The sequence below is a fragment of the Eulemur rufifrons genome, chromosome 15 (genome assembly GCF_041146395.1).
Source record: "Eulemur rufifrons isolate Redbay chromosome 15, OSU_ERuf_1, whole genome shotgun sequence".
In the NCBI taxonomy this organism is placed as follows: Eukaryota; Metazoa; Chordata; class Mammalia; order Primates; family Lemuridae; genus Eulemur; species Eulemur rufifrons.
Window position 1 is genome coordinate 13,679,658 of NC_090997.1, and position 24,916 is coordinate 13,704,573.

At 36.8% G+C, this 24,916-nt stretch overlaps 1 protein-coding gene across 1 annotated transcript in view; it reads right to left on the reverse strand.

Moving 5' to 3' along the window:
- Positions 1 to 585: 585 nt before the first annotated feature.
- The window catches only part of SUPT3H (SPT3 homolog, SAGA and STAGA complex component), a 427,271-nt gene continuing 402,940 nt past the window's right edge, over positions 586 to 24,916 (reverse strand). The window contains exon 11 of the mRNA XM_069487792.1: positions 586 to 673. Within this exon, the coding sequence (XP_069343893.1) occupies positions 632 to 673 (42 nt within the window). The 3' untranslated portion in view covers positions 586 to 631. The remainder of the gene's footprint in view (positions 674 to 24,916) is intronic.

Genomic DNA, 24,916 nt, shown 5'->3' on the forward strand with positions numbered 1-24,916 from the left:
AGAAGACCCACATCATAGGCAGATGGCAGGAAGCTGGGAAGAAGGCACTGAACAGGACACAGACGGTAAGTGGGGTGAAGGGAAGAGGAGGAGACGGGAACAGGTGGTTCATTATGTTGGCTAGATCTTTGAAGTTTATAAAATGAATAGTTGTTTCTAAAATACATGTAGATATAGTCAACAAATGTTGGAAAGTAAAGATGGTATAATGGAAGGAGAAAACTGTCCCATTTCCTTTATCCCAAACTTGGATTATAAAATGTACCGAATAAAACACAGACTAAACACTGGTGTGTGGGGGGAGGGCACTGCTTTTAAGATATGTGAGCTGAGGGCAGTAAATCTACTCCAAATTAAAATTTCAAAATTGTGTGATCTGCATTCTTGTCCACCTACACACTATCCCAAACATCCTGCCATTAATTAGCTAAACGGCCCATTTAGTAAACAAGACTAATCGTTGAGGGGGCTGGAAAAGAGCAGGAGTCAGCCAGTTGAAGCTGATAGTCACAACAAATCAGCCCACTCCCTAGGATGCAGAAAAAGTAAACTTGTATTTTATTTTGTTCCAGGAGGGGAAGAGAAATCACCTTCATCCTTTCCTATGGTCGCAGGCACAGGCACAGGCACATCAGCAGGCTAGAAAAGCCATCCCATTCCTGCGGTAGGCGCTCTGTCAAAGAAAAGGAAATCTGCAATGAATTATCACATCAAGTCAAACAAGGAAAGGAGGCAAAAAACATGCAGAGCTTTCTTCCTGTTTTGTAGACTGCTGGCTACAACAGAATAGAACGCTTAATCTGAACATTTTTGGTGGCAAAGCTGTAGCAACCATTCTGTCTATTAAAAGTCAGTGTGGTTAACAAGTGGTTAGTGATTCTATTTTGGGGAAGTGGGAGATATGCAGAGTAAGACATCCCATTTTGTTAATTGATTGGGCTTGGTTAGGCCAAAGAGATGTGTTGAATCTGTTTGTCTTTTAGAAACATGTGTTCTCCATTCGACATGCTCAGGAATCACTTCTAACTAAGTATCTTAATAGTCTATAAATTACTGACTCATTACAGCCTTCCCAGGCCTAATTTATAGTCTGAGTGAAAAGCTATGGGAACAGACACTAAGAGAGGCCTTTCTTCCCCGCTAAAATATGATGATCTCAAAGGAGTTCTGTACATTATAGGTAAGTATCCAAAAGGCAAATCTTACATAATTTTTATACATACATGTACATACAGATGTATATACGGTTACGTAGAGTGGGATACAATATTCCCATAAAAGAAAATAGGGAAATGAATTCTAATTGCAATAATTTAATACATTCCAGTAAAGAAAGCAAACTTGCATGCTTTTCAATCCAAGGGATATATTTTACATTTCAGCGTTGGATGACCTGGATGACACAGAACCTCTGTACTTGCCTTGAATCTCATTTTAAGACCCAGAGTGGAGCAGAACTAAAATTCAGGACTTAGGAATAAAATTCCCCTTTCACCAGCATATTTTTCATTATTTAAACTAGCAATAGTTACATTCAGAGAATTCGTAACCCTCAATTAGATGGAATTTTTCTATAATCTGTTTTCAGAAAAATGAAAAAAATGATAAAAATCTCATATTAGGGATTTCCCCCCCGTAAGCTAATAACTTTGGAGCTTTTCTGGAGTCTGTATACTTTCAGCCAATAAATTTACCTTGAATGGCCATATTATAGGAAATACAGAATAACCTTTTATCATCAAGATAATGCTATGGAGGTGGTGAAGAGTCTTAATTATAAAAAATGATTAAACTACATTTATAATTATACTAAAAACAGAAAATAGACCCAACCTTTGTAGAAAGACTTCCATCAACATGAGGTGAAGCAAATATGGTTTTCTGGATAACCTTCTGTTCATTATAAAATGTAATTAATTTGGAAACCTTCTCTCTTGCTCACAGAGGATTTACTACGGTTGCCAGGCTTGGGAGCTCGCTGAACTTTTATCAGTTGGTTATGCTGCTACACAAGTCACTCTGTCTCAGTGTAACAAGGATGAGAAAACAGGGGCACATTCCAAGTGTCATTCCTCAGCGCTTTCTCTGTGAGCTCATTCTTTACCATGGGACTTTGTGTGTTGTAAAACACTTCTGGATTGAAGCAAACATTGTAACAAGGACTAGAAATTTCTACTCTATCTCCTAGGATCGTGCACTGAACAGTATTAAATGGATTCCTCAGAGAGCCAAAAATGCCTTGCAGGAACGGACAGGGTGTCTTCCCACAACCACAGGAAAGGGGGTCTCAGGCTGTGAACAGCCCCGATCATCACGGATGCCTTAGAGAGGCTTATGCCAACACTCAGCTGCTTGACTATGATATTTTAAATTTTACAACCACAGCAATAACCTTTAACGTAACAATTAAAGCACAGGTGTAGTTTTACATGGAGATAAGTGGACCTGGGAGTAAAGCTGCATTCCTCCTAAAGGTAAATGGTTCAAAAGAGCCTTGCTTGAAAAAGCAGGTTTTGGCTCAGGGGGAAACTGAGTCTTGGCTGAGCTCACCTGAGAAATAATCAGGTTTAACCTTTCCAGGATGGGCAATATGAAATAGTTCTCATTAGTATTGAAAAGGCCACTTTTCAAAGATCAATTCACCTTTACAGAGGCTTTATCACTATTTTTTACAATTAAAAGATTACAGGCTTATTTAATAACATAGATCCTCAAGAAAACCAAAGTTTAGAGCTGACCCAGATTTCTGTAATGAGTTCTATTCTAATTCTAAAATAAAGAAGGAACAAACAAGCATGTATAATTAGTGAAGAGCAATCTCAGCAAACCAGTCCCCTAGGGTCTTCCATCCTGAGTCACAGCCTTTTCCTTTTGATGTACAAAAGATGTATGTTGTCTACGTAAGGCAATTATGGGAACATCCCAAATTCGGCATCCTTTTTAGAGTAAGCAACTTTACAGGAAGATGGATGAAGACAACTCATTTTTGTGTCAACTGTGAATCTCTCTCTACTTGTGTTGCAAATGTTGAAACTAAATTTAAACATTACTTGGTGTGAGGGCCTTCCCGAGGCCACATTATCATGAAACCCTTTGTCTCCCCTCCCTTTCTTCTGTCAGATCCTATAAATGATTCCCACTTCCATACTGTCACAGATACTCCTAGTCAGTCAAATGTAGACTTGGACCCGACACAGCCGGGACCTCCACCCACTATTGAAAATTATAAATTAATAACACTAATAGATCCCCAACAAACTGGCTCCCACATGCCTATATACCACTCAAGCTTTATTTCTGATTTAATAAAGTTCTGCTCTCAGCTGCTAGTTGTTCCTTTGTGAATTGGTTGAAAAGCTCAGAGAGTTTAGCACATCTCGAAGTTAGCGGCAAATACTTAATGTTTTGAAGGACTAATTGTAGTTCCTATTTTTTGAGCAGGGGGTCGTTTTGTGTTTTTAAATTGAGGAGCATTTTTTTTTTGTTTTTTGGAGATAGGGTCTCTCTCTGTTGCCCAGGCTGAAGTGCAGTGTTGTCATCATAGCTCCCTAAGCTCAAACTCCTGGGGTTCAGAGATCCTCCTGCCTCAGGCTTGAGAGTAGCTGGGAATACAGGCACATGCCATCATGCCTGGCTAATTTTTCTCTTTTTTGTTGAGACCGGGTCTTACTCTGTTGTTCAGGCTGGTCCTCAAACTCCTGGCTTAAGCAATTCTCCTGCCTCAGCTTCCCAAAGTATTAGGATTACAGGCATGAGCTACCACACCCAATTTTTGACATTCATTCATTCATTCAGCTCCAAATTTTAACCTATACCAGAATGTCAATCTACCTAGATAAGTAGATACAAATTCTACCTACTGTAGTGTGCATCAGTATGGAAATTAATTCATAAGTGCGTACTCTAAAAAATAATTCTTTTTTTTTATATCTGCATATGGACAAGCTACAGAAAACATTTAAATCCCAAATTGGTTTACTTCTGGTTTTTTATGCATCATCATTGGTGGGTACATTTTGAGGAATATAAGCTAATATTAAAAAGCAAAAGATTAATATTTATCTTAAGCAAAGGAAGATAAATATACGACAAAACTTGTCCTGTCGTTCCAAGTTAAATACTATTGTGTGTGGTGCAAAGGCAATATATGTAACCTAAAGGTTTGTACCCCCGTAATATTCTGAAACAAAAAATAAATAATACTATTGTGTATGTATTTGTGCCATTAGCCTAATCAATAAAGTGTTAACTATAGATAAAAACCATCCCTACCCCCAGTTTAGATTTGCATTTCATTCTCAGTATTACCTTTCCTGATTCTTTTCTGCTTTCTCAAACTTTAAATAAAATAGCGTAAGAATTTCATTGTAGCAGGTCTCAAATTCCCTTACAAATACTTCATTTTGCAAAGGCCTTAAGAAAGAAGATTTTGGTTCTATTGTCTGAATTCCTATAAATTTGCTTAATTTGATTTTTAGCAAGTCTTTGTGGAGTTCTTACTCTGTGTAAACCACTGTGTGCTTGGTGGTGCAAAGGACACCAGGATAAGCGAGACGGTGCCTGCTTTCACCAGGCTTCTGATTTAACGTTAACATTTTAATTACCACAAGTACAATGCATTGAGAGGTCGTTCTCAAGGGGGGAAAGGAAGGAGAAAACAAAGCAGCCTTTTTGTTTGTTTTTAATCACAATGTTTAATTTCAACTAACATTTTAGAAAGGCATGAGATTTGTATATTTCTCAAAGTGGGGAGGGCAAAGATTTAAAAATGCTGAGATACATGGTTTTATGGTTTGTGAAATACTTTCATGTCTGTATCTAATTTGAGCCTTACCACAACTAGTAAAAAAGGTCTCATTCTCCTTTTAAAGTGACATGACTAGTGAGTAGTAGATTTAGGATTTAAAACCCAGGGCCCATATTCTTTTCATTAAACTACATTGTCTTACATCCAACAAAATAAAACCAACACCCCCGCACCCCCAATCTGGCATAATTTATTCCACCCAGATTATTATAGACACACATATTCTCCAAGTCCTAACTAACTCAATTCTTGCTAAACATCACTTAAAGGGTAAATTAAAATTTATTTCAAAATTAAACTAGATCAGCCTGGTACAATACTTGAGAGTGCAGAGATGGACCTTGAATCTAAATCATCTTCAATTTGGAGGCTTTCTCAACTCGTGCTTATTTTCCAAACTAACTTTAAGACTAGTGTATACTATAGAACACTGTGCATCCAAATCATTTGAGGGAGCTTTAAAAATAGATACTCTGGCTCCAGTTCTTCAAAGTCAATTGGTCTGAGTGAAGTTTAGCCTTTGGAATGTTTTAGAAACATCCCAGGCGATTCAGATGCATAGTGAAGGCTGAGAATGGTGGTAGAATGGATGAATACACCATTAATAGGACCTAATGGTTTTGTCAATAAATGGAACACTTTCAGAATCTGTCATGATTATGCAGTATTTCTTAATGGAAATCCTAATGTTGGCACTCAATGCATTTAACCCATTGGAAGAGACCAAAATTGACATTTTCAGACTATGGCTTTTACCCAGGCAGCACATAGGTTACCTGTACCTCTCGCATTTCTCACTTTCAGGCCATCTGTAGACTAGGCATTGTTGTTTTCTTCCCAGATGCTGAGCTGCCACTGTCAAGAAGCACAGCCTATTTGCCACAACATGTTTAACACCATGATGAAAAAGGAACTTGCAAACTAAGCCTGCTAAACCAAGCTGAACAAACCCTTGGCTAATACCTAAAATCAAGGAACAACAGAACTTTGGAATTGGAAAGTATCTTTCTAAATTCCTCTACCTCAATACTTAATTGAACAGATGAAAAAACTCATATCCAGGGAGAGTGACCAATCCATGGTTACATGGAGCCAAGGATTCCTGCCTCAGTCTAGGGCTCTTTATGGATGGTTCTGATTTTGCCCAAAGCTATGTGTTTAGCTTCTCTGGCCTTAATGGGGAAAGCAGATGTAGGGAAAGAAATTGTTTTTCCAGATTAAGAGCCCTTGGGAGCAGAACAACAGTGAAGGGACTGGTGGTAGTAGAGGTAGGGATGAGTTAATGATGTCCAAAACAGTACTGCTGAGTAGTTAGAAGAAGTCAGGCCATTATGAGCTTTTAGTTTTACTTCTGGCTCTTCTGCTATATGACTAGCTCTCCCTTGGAGAATCACTTAATTTCCCTGAGTGCCCAAAATAATAATTTTGATAAATGGACAAAATATCAAAATAATTAAGATAAACCTGGCTGAGAAATTCTGTAGCAAATGTATGCATGTTTAGGCCCTTCAAGGGGGTGACACACCATGTGTTTTTGTTAGTCTTACTAAGGCTGTGGTCAGTGTCTGATTTAAGGTTGAACAAATAATGTGGCCTGCCTGGATATGTTTGGAGTTGGCCAATTTGGGCTAAATCCAGTAGTAAAAGGGACAATAAAAAGATGTAGAACATTCATTCACCCTCTCCCAAACTACCATTAACTCCTAATTTAGTGTAGAGTAGATTCCCAGCATTTTGGATGATTTGTGGACCACAAGAGCTTCCCTGGTTACCAAGAGCCTGGGGGTTTCTTAAATGCTCTTCTCTACTCCACAGGGATGAAGAGGACACAGAGGGCCGAGGTTCTGCAGCCACTGGTGTGTCTTTCCTGGGAGGAAAAGGCAGGAAGGCAGTGGAGTAAACCAAAAACAACAGCTTTCACTAGCCTTTACTTATCAAGTTAACTTAAATGTCCGGTTTACTGGAACACTCAGTTGAGCTGGGATTGGGAAGGTAGGTACATTTCTGAGTTTCACATATAAATGCTGTTTCACAAGTCAACTAAATTAGCCCCTGTCTTTGCCCCACCCCACTCCCAAGCTTCAAAATAAATATCGCTGTGCTTGTAACTGGCCTTTTTCTACCTCTCTTCTGGTAGCAGAATTGAGACTACACCAAGTTGGCTCAAGTTCTACTGCCCCCATATGCTTGAATTCGGCCCTGCCCTCTGTGGGTCATTAGATTCACAGTCCAAGCGCTCTACTGGTCCCTCCATTTGCCTAAGGAGATGACTGTGCCCTGAACAACATATTGTTTTGTTTTAATACTATAAATCTTTGAAGCTCTGGAGCTTCATATCAAAGCTACGCAGTAGCTTTTTAAAAGATAAAATATGCCCCCTTTCTTTGTTGCCCTTGTGTCTGCGTGTGGGCAAGAGATTTAATTATAATGAACAGAGCTGAATGGTGGTCTAAGACTCTTAAAATCAAAGTGGGAATCATGGCTGAATTTCATTAGCAAACATAAATACAAATAGGCACATCTTGTTTGCACCACTGCCATGTGACTTTCCCCTTTTGATAATTTCACTTTAACGCCAATATTTCAGAGAATCTAAATTGAACCATATGATGTATAGCACTGTAACATGCAAAACTCTTCATTAAACATTTTCCTATTTGTGTACTTCCCCCATGTTATAAATATCCTGTGACACTCCTGAAGGGCAGTTTGTCAGACAGCAGAGCCTTGATTTAAGAGCAGTGGAGGGAGCCCTGCCCTTTAAATAAGAGGTCTTCCCTGGCTGGCAGAATGAGAAAAAAATATATACTATTAACTCTTATTCCACTGCAAGTCAACTAGAGCCTATAAATCTTGAGGAACTTGTCATTTTATGTAAGATTTTCTCTAACTCTGTTAAGATTCTTCTTATTTTATTAAAAAATACTAACATTGGGCTTTTATAAATTCTTGGGATGTTATCAAGTTGTTTTGACATTCTGAATACAAAAATCTCTCAATTAAATTTAGTTATTAAAAATTACCATTTCTAATTGTCCAAGTCATTTCAAATTATATGACAGATGTGTTAAGATTTTTTATTGTTACTAAGTGAAATAATTAAGTGGCTGATACCAACATTATATTTTAGGGAAAAAAGGTTTTGGGTAAATGTTATCTTTAGAAATTTTATAAGAGGCCATGTATAAATTATTCTTTCCATGATAATGTATATACTTAGGTACATCTATGATTAATAATTTAATGCCAATAATATTAAATTTTTATTCAACCTCTTTATATTATAAACAATCAAAACACAGATGTCTGAAATTATTCCAAGTTGTAAACACATATAAGTACATATGTAAAAAGTGCCAAATTGGCAAGAGTTAGTAATCCAAATGACAATTTGGGGGGGGGGGTGTCAGCTCTAACAACAGTTAATTGTCATTTCACTTGTTTGACCTGTAGCGTTGCTGTTCTATTTGTCTGTGTATGTCCAGGGTATAACCAAATGCTCAGCAAATAAGTTAGATGCTTAATAAATAATCTTCTAATGAATTAATGAATTTGACTAGTGGGTAGCTTAGTTTCCTCTGGACAATAATGAAAAATACTAACGTGTGTTCACTATGAGAGCAGGGGCTAAGATAGTCTCAGTTCCTAAAAATTGGGTTTAGACCACACACTTAGCATTTCACAAGATAACCATCAGCAACAATTGTTAAGAAAAATAAACTAGTGACCTTGCTAACCCAATGATTAGCAATGTTGCAAAGCACACAGTAATTCTGATGTTAGGTCTCAATTCTCACTGGAGCATTCTGGGCTTCTCCTTATTGATTACCAGCCAGGAGTGAAAACTTAGGCATCAATCAAGCCAACTGCATGCATTATTTGCCAGAAAAAGAGTATCCAAGTCATCTAAAACAACAGCACTGTCAAATTATTTTGTTGAGTCTAAACGTTTTAGGTTCAAATACTGTTACTGAAAATTATAATTAACTGTAAGTTTATAGTAGATAATATAATTTTTTTTTTAGAATCTTGGTTTTGTGGTCATGTTACTCAATTGTGTTTTCGAGGTCTTAGACAATACTGATGCAAGATAAAAATAAAAAGAAAATACTGCCTCAATGGCCTTTGACACATTAAAAAAAACTACAACACAAGGAACAAGAACATGGATAGCAATAGCTGTTTGCCAATGACTCACACCAATTTGGACAGTAAATAAATTATAATTAAAGTTCTTAAGAATTCTTTAAAGAGAAAGAATAGCAAAAATTATGACACAGGAACAATCAGGAGATAGTTGATTATAATATCAGTCACATTTGGCAGCTACCTGAGAAGGTATACTTGATCTTAGCCAAAAGGCCAACAAGTGATAGAGAAGGTGTGTTTCTGAATGAACCTACTGTCGTTCATTTATTTATTCATTCCCCAAATACAGAGTACAAGGTGCAGTGGATGCAGCAGGATCACAGATATGGTTCTTGTCCTCTGTGGTGAACAGGCGGATGGGAAAGATACAAATTGAATGAGAAATGACAAAACTGATGGGAGCTACAAATGAGAATTGTGTGTAATGGGCTACATAAGAGGGCAGTAGAGGTGGATGGTCATCAAGGAGGCTTCTTGAAGAAGTAACACAGCAGAGACCTGAGTTGGGAATGGGAAAGGGATGAAATAAGGGGACAGAAAAGTGTTCTAGGCAAGACCAAGAGGAGAGACATTTTGACTTGTCTTGTTCCCAAATGATGGTAGGCTAGTCAATAAATATTAAATCCAAGATACCAGCCCAGAAGGTATCTTGATACCTACCACTGAAGGGTTTATTAATATTCAGCTAAGAAATACTCATGTTATATAAGCATTCAACCAATTCTTTTGAATCATTGCTTTAGGGCCTGATATACACTCTTAATATTAAATTGAAATACTCTTTTGGCATTTATTTCCAAATGCAACTGTTGTGGATTGACAATGGAGGGCATGACTCTTCATGCCTTTGTATCTCTTTCCCTAGAGTTAGGTGTTCTTGAGGTACTATGAACATATTCTGTTACCTTGTACATATTACACACCTATATTTCTGTAGCAGAGTTGTGTTAATGGAATTTGCCATTTATAATAATATATCTTAGCCATTCTGAAAATTTATCTCCAAAATATCATAGATAACCAAAGTGTCCCCTCTGGTGTGAAAGATTAATTTGAACAAAGCTATCATATTAAATGCTACATCTCCTGAGGTATGGAACTTTTCCAAGTCAGATATATTATTTATGTATAATATTATTATTATTTATGTATACTCATTTTATTGGGTATTATTCTAACTCATTCTAAAAAGGGGGCTTTTGGGGTCAGAGTAACAAGGACCCTGCACTGGCCAGATCATCCTTATCCCATTGATGTCCAAGTTAACTGCTTACTGATCAGTCATATTGTCTCTCAAAAACAGTGAAAAGAGGCCGGGCGCGGTGGCTCATGCCTGTAATCCTAGCACTCTGGGAGGCCGAGGCAGGAGGATCGTTTGAGCTCAGGAGTTCGAGACTAGCCTGAGCAAGAGCGAGACCCTGTCTCTACTAAAAATAGAAAGAAATTAGCTGGACAACTAAAAATATATAGAAAAAATTAGCCGGGCATGGTGGCGCATGCCTGTAGTCCCAGCTACTCGGGAGGCTGAGGCAGTAGGATCGCTTGAGCCCAGGAGTTTGAGGTTGCTGTGAGCTAGGCTGACGCCACGGCACTCTAGCCTGGGCAACAGAGTAAGACTCTGTCTCAAAAAACAAACAAACAAACAAACAAAACAGTGAAAAGGTTTAGGTTTAGCACATCAAAAAGAAAGGTTTTTAGTTTCACTTTTAACAAAAGTTATTACAATTAAAAATACTTATAAAAATATTTTAAATGTCAACACCAAATTAACAAAATAGATCTTCAGAAGTCCTATGAAAAATTCAGCACCAATTTTAGACTAGAGAATTAAGAAGTCAGTTGAAATTCTTGTTCCAAACTAGTTGACTAAAGTTGTGATCAGAGTCATCCTTACGAAAGAATGTGGCTATTATATTTCAATAACTCTTACCATGATTTCTTGAGGACTGGCTAAATAAATTCTGTCTTTATGTATTCTATTCATATAGCACTCAAATGAAATATAAACAGGCATTCTATAAAATATAGCCTCAAGATAATCTCTACACTTAAATTAGTTCAATGAATCATTTCAACCAGGGTTTAGGAGAAAAAAAGGAATGCTATTTTGCAAATGGACCCTCACTGTGTCTCACCAGTCCAACTGTTGGTGGCATGGACTGGGCAGGCTGGGACCACCACTCTGAGGACCAGTTGGCCTCTTTGCACGCAGCCAGTGTCTTGTTCATCAGAGGGGTGGGCGGTGAGAGGAGTAAGCTAATGCACAAGTAGCTGCCAGGAGAAAAGATGGGAGGAAAGAAACTAAAGAAATATAGTATTTCAATCAAAGTCTAAAATTTGTAAAAGTGGTTTTGGTCTCCATATAGTAAAAATATTTATCTAAGAAACTCCTACTTGGGTGTGAACATCCTACTTCTAGTGGGATTTTGCTTGGCAAAGGCCTGTGAAAGAGTGGAAGCTAATACAGAACATGTCTATAAACAAATTTATTTAGTTAGTACAGATTGACACATTCACTAGAGGGTTTTAGCAATTATATGTGTAAAACTATTTCCTACAGTGGTTTCCTTTTGTGATTTTGCTAATTTATTCAATCTAGGCCATTTTCATGCATTGACTGTTATAAGCCATTTAGCCAACCAAGCTAAAACGAACATATGGAGACTCTCTGCCTTCTTTCCAGTTCTTCATGTACACATAATTATATGGTGATATTAAAGAGTCAAACTTTTAATGAGAAAGTCAAGTAAGACTGTAATACCTTAAAATATGATGTTGTAAACTAACTTTGGAGAAGAGAAACTTGGGAGTTTGGCTATGATAATGTACATGAGAGTATTTGCCTTTTGGTAAAAGGCAAAGCCTGTATAAATAAATGTAAGGTGTTTGTATTTATATTTAATATTTATTTTTAAGTCAATTACAACAACATATGATAAATGCATATGCCTGGAGAATTTTAATTTTTAACAAATGTATGTTCATTGAAATGTATAGCCTTAACTCTGGAAACAGTTTGAATATAATTCTCTAATAATACATATTTCTATTTGGAAATGCTACTATTGTTAATTATATTAATTAATAACTTTTTACCTTTTAAATCCTGTTTTGGTCATTATTAGAGCTCCCATAATGTTTTGCATTAAATGCTTAATAAATCTTTGGTAAGTAAACACTATTCAAGTTTGGGTAGTCCCAAATTATCTTTCATCACAGATGATTTTAAGTGATATATTTCCCTCACAAAGTCCTTTAAATCCACCAGTGCCACATAGCATATGAACATCTACATGCCAAAAGGGAAAATGTATACCAATCTCATCACTAATGTGAAGTCACCTAGGAGTAAGAGATGCTATATCTATATCCGGGGCACTTATCTACAATCCTGACTTAGATACAGCAGCATACAAACAAACTTTTATGAAGATCTCAAAATACATCATATATTGTATGACCGACCACTCCTTTAATTTTGAGGTCTTATGGAGGGCTCATTTAGCCATAGCAACTAATATGAACCCTTTCAACAGGAAACACTGGGGTTTTAGTAACTGCTGAGAATGTAAGGCCATGTGTAAAGTTTCATCTAAAGTTGCTTGGATTTAGAAATAAATGTGAAAGTTCTGCTTCCTCTACAAAAATAGGTTAAGTGGTATCAAACCTGTCAGGACATGAGATCATGAGGCCAGTGAGTGCTGCCCAATTGCCTTGGGATTATTTCAATGTAAGGAAATGAATGGAAAGAGAGTAAGAGAGACATTCCGAACCATAAATCATTCAAAGGCCTTTCATGCTGTCATATGCCTACGTTTAAAAATATGTATATACAATAAATACTTAGATGATATATAAAGGTAAGAAAAATTATTTTTTTTAAATACCAGTGATGTAAGAGCAGTTTGATGGTCTGTTCTCTGACACAAGAGGAACATGATTTCAGACAGGCCTATTTATCAATCTGCTGTGAGACAGGAGGGCATCATTTATCACATCACTGCGCATCAGCGCAAGGTTACGGTGGTACCTAGGAATACATGCTTACATCAGAATAATCATATTGAGTGTTCAATGATGTCACTTGTTTTGGTGGAGACAAAAGAGAAGTTGCTCAATGAAAATAACCCATGTCTACTAACTTTTTAAAAGAAACATATTGTTAAGTGGAAGGGAATTATTACCTAGGCACATTGTGTCTGCCCAAATAACAAGGTGCATTAGGTAAAAAGTGTCTGATGTTACTAGAAATTTTAGAAATATTAAAAAATAAAAGCCTAGTTTCAGGACAGATACAGTTTGGTATGCTAACAAAATATCTTCTTGTTGGCAGCAAATTATTATAAATTATTTTATATTAGTGCTGTAAGTGATATATATCAAGAAGCATTAGAAATTCTAAAATGGGGCATATACACCTACACAAAAACAGACCAAAAAAACGGTGCTCTTCAATCTGACAAAAGACATCCATGAACAACCCACAGCTAACATCAGTCTTAATGATGGAAGTCTGAACACTTTCCCCATATGATTAGAGATAAAGCGAGGATATCCACTTTTACTGCTCCTATATCACCATTAATTTCAGTGAAATAAGGCAAGAAAACAGAAGTAAAAGGCATACAGGAAAATGCTGAAATAAAGCCACCTCTATTCAGAGACAATACAATTATCTATGTAGAGAACACCAAAGACTTACTAGAACTAATGACTTTAGCAAGGTCGTAGGATTGCGGGATTACAAGGTCAACATTAGAAAAAAAGACTATTTCTGTACTCTAGCAATGAATAAGAAATTGAAATTACGAAATTAAAAAGGCATGAAAAACATACATTTAGGGGAGATCTTAACAAAATATGTGCAAGACCTGTGCAATGAAAACTACAAAACATTGTTGAGAAAAATTTTAAAAGATCAAAATAAATGGAGAGATATACTCCACTAATGGATCAGAAGACAATATTGTGAAGAGACTTTCCATAAACTTATCTATAAAGTCAGTACATTTCTTTTCTAAATCTCACGAGGCTTTTCTGTAGAATAGTGACAAGCTGATTTTAAATGAAAACTCAAAGGACCTTGAACAGCCAAAGAAATCTTTAAAAAAGAACGAAGTTGGAAGGATATACACTACCTGATTTACAAATTTAGAATAAAGCTAAAGTAATCAACTCAGTGTGGTACTGGCATACAGACAGGGATGCAGATCACTGGAACAGAATAGAGAGCCAAAAGAGACCTACATGTATTTGGTATATTTACTTTCAGCAAAGATGCCAAGATAATTCAATAGGGAAAGAATAGTCTTTTCAACAAACGATACCGGAACAACTGGACATCTATATGCAAAAAAGTGAACCTTGATCCTTACCTCATACCATATACAGATATTAACCAGAATCATAAACCCAAACATAAGAAACTATAAAACTTCTAGAAGATATAAGAGAAAATTTTTGTGACCTTACAATAAGCCAAATTTCTTAGCTAACACTTATATATAAATAAAAAACTGATAAATTGGACTACTTCAAAATTACAAACTCAAAAGAAATGAAAATACACTCACATAAAGATTTATAGGTGAATGTTTACATATTTTATGTAAATTTTATTCAAAATTAACTAAAACTGTAAATACCCCAAATGTCCATTACACAGATAAACAAAATGTGGTACCCCATAGAATGGAACGCTTCAATAAAAAAGGAATGGATTATTGATACATGGAGCAACATGGATAAATTTCAAATGCATTATGCTAAATGAAAAAAGTCAGACTCACAGCAGTGCATATGACATTTTAGAAATGGGAAAATCATAGGGTCAAAAAAACAGCTCAGTGGTTGACAGGACGGGGGTGGCAGGGGGAGAAGATTGACTATAATGGATTATCAGCACATTTTTTGCAGCAGTGGAAATGTTCTGTATCTTAATCGTAATGGTGGTTATATAGCTATATACATTTGTGAAAATATCAAACTATAGCTTTAAAAGAATGAATTTTATTGTATATAAATTAAAAATCAGTAAAATAAAACAAAAAAAAGATGCTGTTTTGCAGATGATCAGGATTTGCACATCACAGGCAGGAAGAATATTTGGACAATGGATAATAATACTTAGTAAGTCTTCAAGTTGCTGTTTTTCTACATGGCAGCATACTATATTTTCATTAGAAAGGTCTAGTTGAGTAAAAAAATTATATACCCAGAGTTATTTCTTTAAAATCAAGGTAAACAGTGTGTATACAATTATCAATTCATTTTGGCAAACATTTATTGAATGCCTACTACACGTACTAGGTACTGGTAGGAGGAAAATAGATACCTGATGCATAAAACTGGGTCGTATGGGACTCACAATGTAGTAGAGATCTAAGCCATCCATTCATGTGCTATCATTGGACGAGATGAGCCATCACTACAAAGCTTTGAAATGGTATTTCTCTATGGAGTGTTTGAAATCTAATTCTGGAGAACTGCCCCTTGATAAAGGTGTATGAAGTAGCAGGCTTTGAAAAATTGTTTTGGTGCCATCCCTGACCCTTGGTCTCTTTCATCACTTTGCTTTCCAACTGTGCAATCTCTCCTCTAAAACTTCAGACTTGACAATCACGAGCTTTTCCTCAACTTATGCAAAAGGCTAGTTAAGGATACCAACAGTTGGATTCACTGATCTCTTCAAGAGTTAGACTTCTAAATATCACAAGCTAACCACAGAGTTAGTGACAAGAGGCTAAAGAGTAATACAGACACCAGAAAACCTTGGGGAGGAACTTCAGAGCCCTTCAAGAAAGTATGTGGTGCAGACTACCAAAGAAACCAAGAGTGCTTTCAGAAGGGAAGGAGCTGGGAAAACGAAGCAAGACTGGGGCAGATGTGTACAATGCAGTGGGAATGAGAAGGAGAGAACATGGGAGGCCTGACCTTTGTGAACATTTTTGTCTTTTCCCAATTGAATTTTTTTTTCCTTGAAGATTAAAGAACAACTTTCCACATCAGGAATGAAGTTTTTAGCCTTACAGTTTCTTTGACTTTCTTGGCTTTTTCTGTGTTTCAACTTGAAAACACATAAATGTGACTTTCTCTTGGTAACTGACATTAAGGATCAGATTGAACCCCTGGGCATAAATCAGGAAATGGACCCTGGGCACCACAATGAAAGGATAATATTTTGTTTTTTGTATTTTATTTTAGGACTGTGCTAACTGCTATATCTTTTCCAATTGTTGATACAGTTATTTTGCTAGGCATAAAATGTCAGTCTCTTTCATGTGGAAAATTTTTTTTTTTTGGCATTTCTGTAAATGACCTGAGACTAGGAGTCTGGTGACAATCAAAGTGTCTGCACGTTAAAGGGAATCAGCCATGATTGGTTATAACAACTCAGATTAGCCATTACATAAATATTTACTACAGGGAACAAGAGTTGTGAAAATAACACTTACACTCGTGTTTACGTATACCTATTGCCACTTGACTCACTCTATAGCTTTCATGACTGGTTGGAAACTAATTTTTAAATGGAAATTTTAAAAGTTATGAAAAGATTTTTAAATTCCCTCTGACTTTTCTTCTTATGCTTTTATTTTCCAGTGGTGAGATGTCTATCTGAGCTACTGTAGACCACTGTTGGAGACCTATGGGTTCCACTAATTTTTTCTACCCCATTCATTAAACAAATATTTTCATCTAGTGTTGACAGTTATCTCTTTGTGTCTATAAATTTTATCTTTATAACGAGACTTCTAGAGGTCTCTTTTTGATCTAGCACAGTGATATTTCTCAGCACTGGCTAGCTGTACATTTGAACCACTTGGGGAGCTTTTACATATCTTAAGGTCCAGACTGCACCCCAGACCGATTAACTTCTGGAGGAAGGGCCCAGGCATGAATTTCAGTGCTCAGCCAGGGTGAAGAACCACTAATCTGGGGGAGGTGGAGGGAAATCAAACCTTCTTTTGTCTTTCAAGTCCATTCTCACTTTTCATTCCCTATTGTCTTTATCCCTTGTGATAAGAAAAATATTACAGTAATATTCTGTGTATATTTGTTGTATGGATCTCTGCAACTGGCCTTTTCTGTAAGAGTTTTCCTGTGAGTTAGCTTATACGTGAGTCTTTTCTGTTAGAGACTCATAGATACAAAAGAAGCCCAAACTTCTAGCTCTAGAGATATTTTCCTTGATTTATCTTCATCATTTAGTTTCAGTTGGCATCAATAACTACGAATTTTATGTGCATATTTGCACAATGTTTATGGTTAACAAGGTACGTCTACAAGCATTATCTCATGTGAATGTCACCATAATTCTGGAAAGCAGGTGGGATTGCTATGCCCATTTTAGATGAGAAATGGTGGCTCAGAGAGGATAATGACTTTTCTAAATCTCACAGATCAGTGACAGAGTCAGGACTTGAAACCAGAACATCTAACATCCAACCAATTATACTTGCAGTATTTCATCCCACTCAACCTTCCTTTGAAGGAAAACAGAGGTGAATGAGAGATGACTTTCTTTTTAAGGTATTTTAGTCTAAATAACTAAACTGCTAAAACAAATGTTACCTTGTAACTTTAATTACAACTCAAATGTGACATCAGAGGCTTAAGTTAGAACTAAAGCACGGGGGTACTACCTAGGGGAGCAGTTTAATTTAACAAAGTGCCTAGATTATAGTGTGTGGTCAATAAATGTTTGTTGAATGAATAAATGTACAAAATCCTACTTTTTTGTTGTAACATATGACTATTCCATAGAGCACAGCTGTAGAGATAAGCACTCCAAACGAATACCAATTTGGATCTGCCTATAATCGTAAGGACCTGGAGAAAGAATCAGAGACGTAATTCAGCAGTAAGGCTGAATTTGTCTTGGAGAAAGACAAGGACGGACTGATGGACAGTAAGACACACAGACATGGTCCTCTATTCTCCTTGTCTGGAAGAATAATCTCAGGAAGAAACGAAATATGTGCAGGGGAAAATATTAACCAAAAACAGCTCACAAGACTTACTAAATTACCTATTAAATTAAAATCACTGGGCAGGAAAAATAAAGGATAGCTATTCCAGCAGATCAACCAGATGTATGGCCTAAGTACAACTGTAGAGACTACATATTTGTACATTTATGAAAGCTAATTCATAGTGTTGGTGATGTATTTAGTGGAAGAGAGACAGTTAGTATGTATTTGCAATAATGCCCCCGACACACCTGGCCTGAGGACCACCGCTGGTTGACATCGGAGGAATGCATAGATCCCACTTCCTCTTCAGACATTCAAGTCTGAGAAGTTGAAGAGGGAATATGAGGCCAAGAATTGGTCAGAGATGATGACTAAAATCTGTGAAATAAAATGCTAGTTAATGGTGGGACAACTTCCAAGAAACAGAAGCAGCAATTTAAAGAAGTTACTAATGTAATAATGTACCAATGCTCAGATTAAATTTTAACAAATGATTTAAGGAAGCCTAAGGGACAATTTCACTATTGAAAAATAAAAACTTAAATAAAATAAACAGAAAACTGTTCGACTCCTAGTCTCCTCCTTTCCCCCCTAACCCGTTTTCCTGCTTCCTTTCAGTTTCTTTAGTCTCTCAGAGAATCCCTGGTGGGGCTCTACGGGGACACACACTTCTTTACATATATGAGGCAGGTCAAATCCAGATGTATGTTTTTTGAATTAAGATGGCTTATTTAAAGCAATAAGAAGCTGCCACAGAATGGCCAAAATTATAGATATTAGAGATGGAAAAGACTTATTAGATCATCAAGTCTGTCCCTCAGGGCCTGTGCAGGAGAAGCAATCGAAATAAAATGATCCACTCCAACTGTTCTCTGTGGTGAGCAAGACAAAAGCACTCTCAAATAGAAACAAGTCTTGGAAGTTTATGACTGAAATACTGAACTTGCTTTTTTTCAATGATTTTGCTTTTTTTTGGTTTGAAACTGGGGAAGTTGGGCTTATTTTGGTTTTGGTTTTATATACATCTATCTACAAACGTACCTTCTGTGAAGAAATATATACAGGTGCTGCGAAGCCACACTGACAGCTTTCAGATACCTCAGTCACAGTCACATTAATACTCCTAAACTACTGACTCTACTAGGTACAGATGCAGATTATGTTCCAAGATTTGCTAGTGTTGGAACCACATCCACAGACCAAGTCCTCTCTTTTTTGGGAGCTCAAGACCTAATGATGCAGCTGTGACGTCTGACACGGTGTACACGGACACTGAATTTAGTTCATGTGATGGAATTCTAGTTATAAACATCAAGGACTTGGGGATTTTTCTATGTGTAGAGACCATAGGAGGGAACAGCCTTCCTCATAGGAATGGTTTCAATAATTTGGAATACCTGTCCATGGCACTTTTGAGATATATTTTTTTGAAATATTTGTATATAAAATTTACCTAAATACAGAGCCAGAACAAAGCCACACACTATCTAAGGACTAAAAAGGGTTTTCCAAACTGGCTGAGGTGAGCAGAAAGTAGGTACATAAGAGATTCTCTTCTACTGGTAAACAGGGAAGTCTGGAGGGACGCTGACGTAACTTACTGCAACTAGCATGCTTGTGTTTGTATCCCCTGCAATTATGGCTGACGGCACAGATAGACTTATCAGGCAATTACAAGGAAATAAATCCTTAAATCAGACTGATCTAACAAAATACTCATTCTCTAAAACTTGTGCTGGATATAGTGGAATTAGCAATGAGAAAAAGTATAATTTCTTTATCAGAGACATCACTGAATGGTCCTCGGTCTCCTTGAAGGAACTTGTCAAAATGTTGCCCAAATAGTCTTTTGAATTTCCATATGAATGCAGATTTCTTATTGCCTTCTAGTTACTTAAAATAAAAGTGCCATAGAATAATTTTTAAAAAGAATTCCATGTCTTACTATGACCTTATAGTAAAATTACATAAAAATTTTAGGTTTTGAAATAATAGAATATCCTTTAGAATTGATTTACTTGATGAAATGTGTTATCTGGAGTTACTTCTATAAAAAGCTGATTATCAGGCCCTTGGTCAAGATTATAAACTCCTACTGAACATTGTTTCTATGAGAAAATCCAAAATTGACTTATATCATCTAGACTTGTCAGGTCTTTTCCAGGAATTTAACCTGCCAACACCACAAAGATTGACTCCTTATTTAAAGAAGATGGGCCCCAACAGCATTTCCTATGAATTTGGGTGCCAAAATGAAATGGAAAATCCATCATCCTTAGACACTAAAAGACTAATTCATGGCAATAATACCATATCTTCTATTTTCTAACCTTGAGGAAACTCAAAAGACTTATATTTAATGAGGAGGGAAGGGGCTCAGAATCAACTATTTTAAAGTACGTAAGCCAAAACTAGGCAAATGGGCACTTGAGGAAAAGTAATTATTGGTGGCACTAGACAAATTCCCCACTATAGTCACCTTCTCCATTTTGCTTTCTGTCACCTTTCAACTAATTTCACTCTTCTATTTTCCCCTAATTATATGCGTTATGCTTGGCTGAGACATGCTAAGACCTTGCTCAGCTTCATTAACTATACTGAAAGCCATGCCACAGAGCTGTGAATATATATTATAATACAGCACCTACCCCTAAAAGGATTTAGAAGTCAAGTTTCACCAAGGCTTCACTTTACTTTTACTTCACCTCCTCCAGTTCTAAGGCTATTCAAGGACTTCATCCTTGAAAATTAAGTGGGAACATTTTCTTCTCCCATGCTTTTGCTTCCTTTCCCTACCCTCTTCCTAACTCCCCACAAAAGAAACAGTATCCATGAACATTAGAAGAGAATGAAAATATCTTAAAAATTTATGCTACATTGCCTCATTCTTCTAATTTGGAGAACAGATTATATTCATAGAAGAACAGCTCTGGTAAATTCTCTTTTTTTTTTAACCTTTTAGTGTTTTATTAAACAAAAAGTACTATCAGCACACAAATGGTCTTATTCTCCCACAAAACAAGTAATTTTTATAAAACAAATGCTACTTCTTATGTATTTGTTCTTGTTCTGTGAGCTGACCTCGGGGCAAAGGCAAAGGGAAGGTGTAAAGTGTTAGCTCACTAGGCAGAAATTTGGTTTCAATACTTTGTCTTTTAGGTTCCATGCTACTGCCTGGTTCAAAACAATTCTAAACTTAGAGTTTTACAAAGATACCTTGAACATTTCTAAGTAATGTCCTAGTGGCTACAGAAAGATTTTACCTAATGACTGGCTAGGTCTTCCAAAGATTAAAGAGAAATAAGTTTTTGTTTTGGTGATAATAATAAAGGCTAATGTACTGTGTTTACTCTTGCCAGGCACTGTTCTAAGCACTTAAATGGTATTAACTCATTTGGTACTGAGGACTGAACTCTGACCTTTTTTCTCTTGCCAAAATTCCTTTCTGAGAGGTCTGGTAAGTCATGGATAAAGTCAGGATAAAATCTCACCGAACGGGTTTTTATTAACCCAGTATAATGTGTTTTACTTTCCAGACTGATTCAAGTATAGCATCACATGACAGATAGAAGACCCCCCGTCTTAACTCAAGCATTCACTTCTACTGGCTCCAGGTCTTTAGACAAAGCTTAACTCTTTCAACCAACTGCCAACTAAAGAATCCTTAAAATCCACCTATAAATTTGTAAGCTCCTGCTTCAAGATATCCTGCTTTTTCAAGCTGAACCAATGTATACCTTCCATGTATTGATTTATGGTTTTACCTGTAATTCCTGTCTCCATGAATGTGTAAAACCAAACTGTAACCCAGCTGCCTCGGGCGCATTTTCTCAAGACCTCTTGAGACCATGCTCTCCGGACCACAGTCACACACATTCGGCTCAGCATAAACTTCTTTAAATTATTTTACAGTTTGAGCTTTTCCACTGAGAGTCCTTATAATAAAAAGCCCTATGAGGTGGGTGCTATCAGTAAGGTTATATAACTTGCCTTGGAGTCATTAATATATTCAGGAACCCTTAAAATCATCCTAGGAAATATGCATTCAAATAATACATGCATGTGTAGGAAAGGAAACAATGCTTCTTTTTACCCTTCTAGGTTCTGTGGCTTGTCTAAGAATTAAATCAACATAAGACAGATTAACAAGAGAAAAAAATTTTAGTTATACACATATGCATGCATGTTTCACAAAAATGAGACTCAAAGAAGTGGCCAAATGACTGAGACTTATATGCCATCCTGAACTACAGAAAGGGATAGGGGTTTAGAGGCCCCTGGTGAGGGAAGGGGGAGGTAAATTGTTGGAAGGTGAGGGGAGAAAATAATACGGTAAATAAAGGTTGTCTTATTATGCAGTTAAGAGCCTCTTAGGCGATAAATGTTGTCTGCCAGTAGCTCTCTTCCTGGTACAGATACCTTTACGAATGGAAATTTCCTTTATAAACATAAATTTCTTTTACGAAACAGAAAATTTATACTTTATTTTAGACATATGATGGGGAGGTAAAGAGCTTTTCCTGCATCAGCTGGAAATTACCTTTAGCTCAAAATAATCAGTATGCCAAAGTAGAATATTTTTAACCCTTTCACATGTAATAAATATATGCTGAGAGCTTACTCTATGCCTAATCTTGGGCTCTGCACTGGAGACAGAAGAATGAACAAGATACAGGCATCACTGCCATGGCATTCAATCATTTAAACAACTGAATAGTTATTCCATGCTTGGGGCTTGAAAATGCACATAGAGCAAAATTTATTGCCCCAAATAGGGGAATAAAAATGAATGTAGGAATTCATTTTTTTGTTTTGATTTTTTGTTTTTATAACAGGCAAGAGAAAATGGGCTGAAATCAACTTTCCTAAAGCAAAATAAACTATCCCATCATCCCTCTGTGGACTCTTCCCCCTACCCCCCCGCTGTCTGTCCCAATTTGTCTTATGTGGACTCTTCCGATAACCCCCTAACTAGTCTCCCTGCTTCTCTTCCAGCCTGGAAGACTCTTTACTCATAACAGTCAGGGTGATCCTTCACCATCTACTTTGAAAAGAAGCTATCAGTCAATCAGGATAAACTAATACTGAACAGTAGATACTGTGAGTTATTCTGCTCTTCTGTGGAACTTGGTTCTGGACAGTTTAGTGGGGTCATGTCGCAGAACAGCCTCGCTCTGCTGAATTTCCTCTCCTTTCTCCCATTCAACACCTACCTCCCCATGCCAGAATTCTCCTTTCTTTTCTTTATGCCTCTTACAGACCCAGCGCCATTCAGCTTTTGTGCTCAGTGGGCTCCCACTTACGTTCCAGTCTCTGCTCATGACCACAAATACATTAAAGTAAAAATGTCAGTATTTAAATATATCTAAAATGTGATTTTAAAAATATTATTCCTATGAAAGATAAAGATAAATTTATTTCCATTTAGATAATTCTTTTAAACTAAAGATTTTCTAACAGAATCTGGAAATATGATAGCTGTCTTCAAATACTCAAAGGTCTAGCTTATGAAATGGGTTAGTTCAATTACCTAAGTTCTAAGAAAATCACCCCCTAGAGAGAAAACACAGTATTTTCCTTATCTTTAAGATAAAAACAGAGAGGAAGCACAAAATGCATCCTTGATGTTTTTACATGTTAGAATGAAATCAACCACAGAGTTCATTCTTCACCCTTCAGTTGTGCAACCTGCAATGCTTGTGTTATCAAAGAACAGTCAGATCCTATTGAGAAACTCATGTTTTCTGATTTCAAAGCTTTTTGCATCACATAGAATTGTATATAAACATGCTGCCCTTTCTAGAGAGGGTGTGGTTAAGTCACCACACACTTAACTCTGACCCCCTCCTCCTGAAATGCTTTGCTGTGGAGCAGGGAGGTGCTGATGAGCTTGGGTCTCATCTCTTGGGCTGGCCAGTTTTGACTGGCAGATACTTCTATGGAAGCAGCAGTTTTTCATCTCCTGGGCTTTCTGGCCCACACTGTAACAGATAAGGGGTAGCAGACATCCTGGCTCTAGTGTACTCAGAAATGAATTCAAACCAATGCAAAACAGAATCAGAAGGCACAATTTTCCTTATTTTGCTCTCCTAATGAGATTGTCATCTTTATTTGTATTAATAATAGAATGGTTTCTTCGTATCTTTCCATTACTCCAACTGTGCAGCCACAGGTGCTGACTGGAAATGTGCTCGATTAGACCCTTGGTCGATTCCAGTTTCTCAAATATTGCAGGGAATCAAGAGTTAATACACAAGTAGAGGCTACTGTGACAGAGAGAGTGTGTGGATGACTGTGTGAGCACATGTGTATAATACAGATAGATAACAGGCACATTAATTTATCTCACACACACCCATAATATATATGTTTACATTCTTTTTTTTGTTTTGGTTCAAGGACAGCCTTTAGGTCCCCCTGTCCCGATCAGGCACATTTTTGACTATTTTTTAAGAGGCAGCCAACGATTCATACTACCATTATCCTTGCTTAATAACAAGACTGAAAAGCTTCATATTGTCTGCCACCATTCCTACTCAAGCTGATTGTCTTTTAATAGTTTCAATGACAGTTGTGCAAGGAAATAATATTCTACAATCTCCAGTCTCCAGGGAAGAATATGATTGTTCCCAGAGGAGAGTGAGCCTTTGCTGAATCTGCTACTTTATAAGTAAAACAGGAAGTTTGGTCTTCTTTTATTGTACCTTTTTCATTTTTGAAAAGCTGCCCAAATAGTTCCAAGTAGAGTTGAAGCAAAGTTGTTGATGTCAAGAAGCCAAGATCTTTCTCTATGGTTTGCTGAATAAGAAAGGAAGAAAACTATACGCAGTTGTCCTTTGCTTCTCCTGCTAGAGCCGAAGAAGTAGAAAGAGAGAATGAATAAGGGAAAGGGATGATGTTTATCTTTTAACAAAATCACAGTGTTCTGTGCTCAGCTCTGGCAGTCAAAAGTGGCCATTGCATCTTTAAGACAGATAGTCTCCTC